Source organism: Adiantum capillus-veneris, chromosome 13 (assembly GCF_014529385.1).
Source record: "Adiantum capillus-veneris isolate H3 chromosome 13, ASM1452938v2, whole genome shotgun sequence".
Classification (NCBI taxonomy): Eukaryota; Viridiplantae; Streptophyta; class Polypodiopsida; order Polypodiales; family Pteridaceae; genus Adiantum; species Adiantum capillus-veneris.
The window spans coordinates 96,307,334-96,316,257 of NC_140943.1; the positions used below are offsets into that span (position 1 = coordinate 96,307,334).

Here is an 8,924-nt window from a genome sequence, read left to right on the forward strand (position 1 = left end):
TCCTCTAATCTCCTCAGGATAGCCACTTGAGTATCAAGGCCACTGGATTATAGAGTTGGAATATTACCAAACACTATCCACTCTCACATTTTTGAGCCTAAATGCAATACTTCAATCGGTAACTACATTAATTACTAACCCCTTAGGAAGGACACCTGCTTCTCGGCGAACTTATCTGCTTCTGTATCAAGCACTGCTAATGGACATGGCATGTAGTCCGCAAACCCTTCAAGGCCTCTGGCTTAAAGAGCTGCATTGTTGCCAAATATAGTATTCACTCTCAGATTTTAAGCTCAAGTTCAATTGATAACTACACTACTATTGTTGCAATTGCTTCACTCCTCTTGGCTGACGTGATTTACATTTGGCAACCTCCTTTTAATTCAACTGCTGATCTGTTTCAAAAGCAGAGCAAACTCTGCAGAGAACCTCCAGTCGTGGATTCTGTTTGTTACAATGCAGCTCTATAAGCCAGAGGCCTTCATGCTTGAAAGGAAATCAACACCTTGAGCTGTGTTTGTTGGTGCCATTCTGAGAAAGCATTACAAGGGCATGTTGTGAGGTTTAAAGTTTTAAAGGCCTCCTCAGGAGGTTTTGAGCTTAACTGCCAAAACTTCAATTTACAATTGCTCCTGGATAGTGGATGTCCAATCTTTGATAGAGAAATCATTCATTTTTTGTTCCACCTAAGCTATAGTAAAGGATATTACATTAGTGCAGTCGCTTCGCTCTTCTTGGCTGACATGTCATTTTGGCACTCTTTCAATTGCTCATTTGTCTCAAAATGAGAAGGCAAACTCCGCACAGGACCTCCAGCCCAGTCCCTGAGAAGGCCTTAAACTGCATATATTTCATAAGGTGCAGAAAGGGACGTTTGAAAGTCAATAGATATTCCCAATTTACATAAATTTTAAACCTGACAAAATGAAGCTTATTGATATCATGGCTACAAAATTTAAGAATTGCAAGGCAGAATCATCCACCCGCTTTATCAGTCAGCTTGCTTCACCCTGCATTGACAGTGAGGAGCAGCAAGATGAAGGCATTTATGTAAAGCCGTGACTTGCGAGCATGACAAGTCTCAGTCAAGTCAGATAGAACTCAAATCAACTACTGTGAAAGCTAGTCTCATGGGTACGTTCATGCTACATAAGAAGCATGGATTGCCCAAAAATCAACCAATGTATAGTTTGTAAGATTTCTTCACTCTACCTAGCTACTCCTGTTTTGTCTTTTCTGTATTGGTGGCCATTACCAGTACTAAAGCACCGAGACATCTCTGATCCTAATCTAACATTTAAGGCAATGCTCCAACCAGTTGATTCCCTATCTCTACCTAGGGAGTGTTCTCACCAACTAAACCCAAAACTTTTCCAGGCTGAACTCTCATCTGCAGAGCTCCAATCCTGCAAATCATAATCTGCACAGATGTTCGACATGCACACATACGCTGAACCACCTTTCTCGTCCATGCCTACAGCATGTAGAAAGGCTTCCTTTCCAAGCTCCATGTTCCCCCACTTCTGGCAAGCACCAAGAATTATGCGCCACACCACAAGCACATCAGGGTGGATTTGCATCTTCTTTACAATACCTACCGCATTGTCCAGTTGGCCTGCACGACCAAGCAAATCCACCATGCAGCTTTGATGCTCAACAGTTGGGACAATGCCGAAATCTTTGCTCATCACCTCAAAAAAACTCTGGCCCTTTTCCACTAAACCTGCATGACTGCATGCATTGAGTACATTGACAAATGTGACAAAATTTGGCTTCACTCCTTTGCCTACCATCTTATCAAAAGTGTCGAATAAGTTCTCACTTTCCCCAAATTGACCATAACCAGCCATCAAGACATTCCATGAAATTACACTTTGACCTCTAAGCTTATCAAACACTTCTTGAGCTGTTTCCATCGTGCCACAATTTGCGTACATGTCAACCAAAGTGCTTCCTACAAGAGGATCCTTTTCCAAACCCTTTCTAGCAATGTCAATATGCAATTCTCTTCCCCTATCTGTGAATCCTAAATTGCCACAGGCTTTCAAGCTGCAAACAAATGTAGCAGCATTTGGCGAAATTCCTTCTTCTTGCATTTTTTCAAGTTGCAAAAGGGCATCTTCACCATGCCCTGATTCCACGAACCCTGCAATCAACGCAGTCCATGTGACTACATTGTGTGTTGGAAGCTGATCAAAAACCTCCTGGGCCTTCTCAATCAGGCCGCACTTTGCATACATATCAACCAATGCACTACCAACAAGAAGGTGGCTATCCAACCCCTTGCTTATTGCCTTTGCATGCAAATCTTGGCCCTGGTATGATGCCCCTATGCTGCCACAAGCTTTTAAGCTACAAACAAATGTGACTGCATTTGGGGAGATACCCTCATGTTGCATTTTCTCAAAAAGAATCAATGCTTCCCTCCCTTGCCCATATTCAGCATATCCTGCTATTAAGGCAGTCCACGATACAACATTCCGAACGGGGAGTTTGTTGAATACCTCATGTGCTTCTATAAGTGAACCACATTTGGCATATAGATCAACCAGAGTACTTCCTACTAAAAGATCCCCTTCAAATCCAGCCCTTGCAGCTTCGGCGTGCAATTCGCGGCCTTTATCTGTATCTCCTATACTTACACAGGCTTTCAAACTGCATACAAAGGTAGCAGCATCTGGAGATAAGCCATCATACTGCATCTGTCTGAAGCAGACCAACGCCTGTTCACCAGGCCCATACTCTGCATACCCAGCAATTAATGCATTCCAAGAGACCACATTCCGACCATGTAGCTGACTAAGTACTTCATGAGACTTTGAAAGGAGACCACACTTTGCATACATATCAACCAATGTGCTACCAACAACAAGGTCCTTTTCCAGCCCACTTTGGGCTATTTCTTCGTGCAATTCTCGCCCCTTGTCTGAGGCTTTTGCAATGCCGCAAGCTTTCAAGCTGCAAAGAAATGTGATCGCATTTGGGTGAACACCTTCTTGTCTCATCTGTTCAAAACATTTAAGTGCCTTCTCACCTTGCCCATGTTCAGCATAGCCAGCAATCAGGGTGGTCCACGAGACGACGTTTCGAGAGGGAAGTTTGTCAAAGACATCATGTGCTTTGGAAAAGGACCCGCACTTTGCATACATATCCACCAACGCATTACCGACAAGGCCATCATTCAGCAACAAACCATTGGTACTGGCATCTTTATGAAGCTTCTGGCCACACTTAAGATCTTTCAGCTTGGCACAAGCTCCTATTAGAGACACGATAATATGCTCATCCAGATGTATCGAGGTGCTCTGACACATTCTTTGATACAAACAGAGGGCTTGCTGGGGATCACCACATTTGACATAACCAATGATGAGGGCATTCCATGAATCCTCGTTTGGATATGTCAGGTGGTCAAAAAGATACTGAGCATCGCACATGTTTCCTACATCCACCAACAAGAGGATGAGGTGATTTCCTAAAAGTGGATGAGCTTCCAAACCGCTTTTTTGCATGTAAGCATGTATGCGTTTTGCGTGATTGACATTCTTTTGTTTTCTGCATTGTTTGACAATGTAAGCCATGTCCTCATGTGATGTCAACGACCCTTCTTCTAAAGAGGAGAGTATCCGTTCCATGCGTAGCTTTTTCCAAGAATCACCCAGTTGAAGCTTATGTAGCTTCATCGCCACTAAATGCGGAGGCACTATCCTCGTCATTGGGGCTTCCTCTAGTATTTGAATGTTTAACATGCCTTCTTTCAGCCAATGTGAATCGCAGGGGGCATATAACTGTGGAAAGTCTGCAGGAAGCTTGTGGGTAAACACTGGTGAATTTGGGTTTGCCTGCAACAGCCAAATGAAGTAAGAAGGTTGTTTGTTTGTGTGTGTGTGTGTATGTGTGTGTGTGTGTGTGTGTGTGTGTGAGAGAGAGAGAGAGAGAGAGAGAGAGAGAGAGAGAGAGAGAGAGAGAGAGAGAGAGAGAGAGAGAGAGAGACCGTGTTGCTGAGGCTGTCCCAAGATCGATATGGATCTCTCAGATGCTCCTTCCATTGAGTCGGCTCGTTCGATACTGAGAAGTTATCTGCGGTTACCTGCACTGGCGGGCAGGAAGCCAAAGTTTCCATGGCTACCTTACGGACATAGAAAGAAGCAAACGAAGAAGAAGCAGAAGTAGAAGAATTTGGACCAGTGTTCCGGGGTTTAGTGGATTTTTAACCGGGTAAAAATTTCAAAATCCAGCTAGAATTCGAGCTTGCCTTCAAGAAACTAGTGTGCCTTGATTCCTTCACTATGTATATTGTAAGTAGTAAACAAGTGATAGTGGTGTGGATTTTGCCGTGTGGAATAGCTCGTGATGATGGCTTTACAGCATCTCTCCTCGAAGCTTTCCCCAAAAACTCCATGACCTCGTATTAGAAATGAGATTTTGCATTAAAAGATGTATGGGTGTAAACATTTTCACATTATAATAAAAATGAAACGAGATGCATTCGTGCATTTGCGATGCTTGTGTTTGAAAAAAAAGAGCAAAAACCATACGTATGTATAGTGTGAAGTTGGCACCATTCTCCACATTTATAAAGATTTCATAGGGAACGTGCCCTTTCCCTACCACTTGTATCCCCTCGAGTGTTGAAGGGGACTTATGATAGTGGTGTGGATTTTGCCATGTGGAATAGCTCGTGATGATGGCTTTACAACATCTCTCCTCGAAGCTTTCGCCAGAAACTCCATGACCTTGCATCAGAAATGAGATTTTGCATTAAAAGATGTATGGGTGTAAACATTTTCACATTATAATAAAAATGAAACGAGATGCATTTCGTGCATTTGCGATGCTTGTGCTTGAAAACAAAGAGCAAAAACCATATGTATGGTGTGAAGTTAGCACCATTCTCCACATTTATAAAGATTTCATAGGGAACGTGCCCTTCCCCTACCACTTTTATCCCCTCAGTGTTGAAGGATCTTTTGGAAAGATGCTTTTGCAGGTCTCAACTATATTCATCTGCAACGAAGATCTTCCCACGTACCTTGAGTAGTAGGGGACTTCCCTCTATCACCTCAAAAGGTGCTTTTCCCATGGAAGTATGTACAGTGTTATTGTAAGCGTACTCCACTAAGGGTAAGTACTTCTCCCATTGGGACTTTCGATCTACTTCTGTGACAAAATTTTAGTAGATCAAGAATTGTTAGGTTAGCTATTTCACTTTGGCTATTCATTTGGGGATGATAGGCCAAAAGCCTTGTACCTAAATTCTCAAAGAGACCCTTCCAAAAATTATAGGATCTCTATCCGGCACTATAGACATTGGCAAGCCATGGTATTTGAAGATTTGTGATATAAAGAGGGTTGCCATTTGATGGGCCTTGATAGTCTTTTTGACAAGTATGAATTGTGCTTGTTTGCTAAACCTGTCTACTATCATCCATGTTCCTATATTCCCATGGATATTTGGGCAATCCAAAGATAAAATCCATTCATATGCTCTCCCATGGTGAATTAGGGATTGACAAAGGTTGAAGAAATCGAGGTTGCTTCCCTCTATCAAACATCGTCTTTTGGCATACCACACATTTTGAAACATACTCTTGTATGTTTGCTTTCATGGCAGGCCGATAGAAATATGTTTCTATCCCTTTTAGGGTAGACTGAATCCCTCTATGCCCCACATAAGGAGGAGCATGATATTCATACATTACTTTCTCACGAAGTGAGTTAGTAACACATAGTCTATTGCCATACAGAAGATAACCATCTTGTAGGGTAAATGGTTCTTCCTTCTTCCCTAGTGCAAGGGTGATCGCATCTCTAAAATCAAGATCATTAGCGTACTCATCTATCACAGAAGATAGATCATTGTGAGTTGCTATAGATACCGCATTCACTCTCGGTCCTCTTGAGAGTGCATGGGCCACTTGATTATGCTTGCCAGCAATGTGAGCAATATGAAAATGAAATTGCAAAAGGAAGTTTTCCCACCTCATTTGTTTGTTGGAGAGCTTGGTCTACATCATGAAGTACTTAAGGCTTTGGTGATTCGTTCGCAGAATGAAAGGAGTCCCCAAAAAATAGCGCTTCCACAAATCTAGAGCATGTAGAACTACTAAGAGTTCCTTCTCATATATGCCTAGAGTTTGCTCAACAGGTCGAGCCTTCGACTTTCATAGGCTATGGTGTGCCCTTCTTGAAGCAAAACAGCTCCAAGGAAATCACTCCAGGCGTCGCATTGGACCTCAAATGGCTTTGAGAGATTCGGCAGTGTAAGCACATGTTGAGAGATAAGCTTCTCTTTAAGCTTTTTGAAAGCATTGTTCTCGTTGGTGGACCATATATAACTAATTTTTTTCTTTGCTAGGTCCTGTAATGGTTTCGCGATTTGTGAGAACTTTTCTATGAAGCATCTATGAACTTTTCGCCATCCTTTTATTACCTCTACTTTGATGGATCCATTTAGATGCCATCTTGAGAGATAATGTGACCTAAATACTGAATCTCTTGTAAGAAAATTCCACTTTTCTTTTGATTAATATAAAGTTTATTCTCTCATAAAACTTGAAATATTACCTGGAGGTGTTGCTTGTGTCCGTCTAATGAATTAGAGTAGATGATTATATCATCAAACAACACTCCAGTAAAGGTTTGGTGAGGCCTAAATAGCTTCTCCATCAGACGGTTAAATGTGGCTGGTGCATTGGTCAAGCCAAAAGGCATGACAATGTACTTGTAAAGACGAAACATAGTGCAAAATGCGGTCTTTACAATGTCTTGATCAACTATCCTTATTTGATGGTAGCCACTTTTTAGGTCAATCCTACTGAAGTAGGTCAACCCCTGTAGCTTGTCTTCTACCCGTGGAATGGGAAACCTATTCTTGATAGTAATCCTATTTAGTGCTCTATAGTCGACACACATACGATATGTGCCATCTTTCTTTTGCACTAATAACATTGGTGAACAAAATGGAGATGATTTAGGCCTAACCATGCCTTTCTCAACCAACTCGTGCACTTGCCGCATAGTCTCCTCTTGTTGAGCTTGGGAAACTCAATAAGGAGGTTTATTAGGTAGTGAGCTTCCTGGTAGAAGTTCAATTGCATGGTCATCATCCCCTCGTTTGGGAGGTAGTTCACAAGGGATGTCGTCAATAAAAACATCTTGGAATCCCTTGAGGAACTTAGATAAATCTATTTCCTTTTGATTGGTTATATCTTCTTGTGCTGTAACATTAGGTTCATTTTGGGAATCTTAAAAAAAAATCATGTACACGGAAATAGAGCTCTTTATTGACTTATTGAAAGCTTGCTTATGTACAATGGGTATGCTACTACCCAAGTCCTTAGCATCTATGTGCATATCTTTTTCCCTGTACCTAAAGTAGATTTGCCTTTCAGGGAATTTAACATTGGCAGCCATGCGATCAAACCATGGTGCCCCTAGAATTACATTTTCATGCTTGAGAGGAGAGATAAAGAAATCCTCCTTGTCCACATAGCTTTGGACATGGAGCCTCAATTTCCCAATTAAGGGAGTGACTGAGGCTTCTTGCCCCTTGAAAGAACCATCGGCATGTAGGACATCTCCCATCTCATAGGCTTGGATGCCTAGCTTGGTGGCCAACTCTGTGGATATGAAATTGTGAGTAGAACCAGGGTCAAAGAGAATAAAAGCATCATGTTCTCTTACCTTTCCCCAAGCATGACATAGAGGAGATCCTTTGTGATGAGTATCCTCTTCTTGAATTTCGACCAAGGTAGCTCTAGGAGACTCATTACATGTATTCTTGTGGGGACAAGCACGATAGGCATGCCCTTGCTCCCCGCACTGGAAACCACGGTTATCTTTTCGATAACGCTCTAGATCTTCAGAAGAGAGTTTATTTTTGCCTTTATAAACTCCCTTCTCCTTAGCTTTGTTGTTGTTGGCATTTCCTTTGGGAGACTTTTGGACGTTGTCCTTCCCCTTAGGCTCGTTACGGTCCTTGTTTTTCGTGGGCTTAAGATTTCTCTTATCCCCTTGTCGGAAGTTGATTCTTGAAGCCACCATGGTATGGTGTATGACCGTAGATATGGTGCATGGCCTTTGGGAGTTAACATACTCCGCCATATCCTTAGTTAAACCCACACAAAATTGTTTTTTTTGCTCTCCAAAATCCATCTTTCTGAAGACAGTGGATTTGAGGTGTAAATTGCAAAACTTGCCTACATATTTGTGATTAGATTCGTAGGGAGAGAGCTTCAAGCTTCACCATTCAGTGAGTACTTTGTTTTTGGCATCGGTAGCCAAAAACTGCTTGATGATGGAAGCTCTTAAAGCTTTCCATGTTTGTGGAGCTTCACCGTTTGCTCGTAGGCTAGACCACCATTGCTTGATGGACTTTTGAAAATGCATGCTACAGGACGTAGCTTAGAGGACTCCGTGAAGCCCTCATCTCCAAATGCCGCATCGAATTGTTGGATAAAGACCAAGACTTTGTCCGTAGCACCAAAAGTGCCATCGTAGGTAAGGAAAGAGATGTTCTCTCCTCTCTCTTTGATCTTTTTGAGCTTGACGACCTTTTCCTGACAGCATAGAATTTCCTATGGCCTCTTCTTTTGGGTGGTTCAAGAGCTGCACCATCACTTTCTTTAGAAGAGGAAGAGTATGAGGAGGATGGAGAAGAGGGTGACCTCTTTCTCTCCTTTTTCTTCCCTTGTTCCTCCTTGTCTGCACCAACACTTTCTTCAGAAAAGGAAGAGGATGAAGAAGATGGAGAAGAGGAAGAGGAAGAGGAAGAGGATGAAGAAGATGGAGAAGAGGGTGACCTCTTTCTCACTTTTCTTCTCTTGTTTTCTCTCTTCCCTCTTTGAATTATGGTGTAGAGAAGTATGCAATGGTCTTCTCCGTTTAGGGGGTGTTGGAGAGTGTTTTGCCCACCGTCTTCG

At 42.3% G+C, this 8,924-nt stretch overlaps 1 protein-coding gene across 1 annotated transcript; it reads right to left on the reverse strand.

Moving 5' to 3' along the window:
• On the reverse strand, positions 1–4,199 carry LOC147444485 (pentatricopeptide repeat-containing protein At2g33680-like). Its single transcript, XM_086527087.1, has 2 exons — positions 3,995–4,199; positions 1–3,842 (listed from the first exon to the last, which is right to left on the reverse strand). The coding sequence occupies exons 1-2, from the start codon at positions 4,121–4,123 to the stop codon at positions 1,350–1,352; spliced, it is 2,622 nt and encodes an 873-aa protein (XP_086383213.1). The 5' UTR covers positions 4,124–4,199; the 3' UTR covers positions 1–1,349.
• Between the last annotated feature and the right edge of the window lie 4,725 nt (positions 4,200–8,924).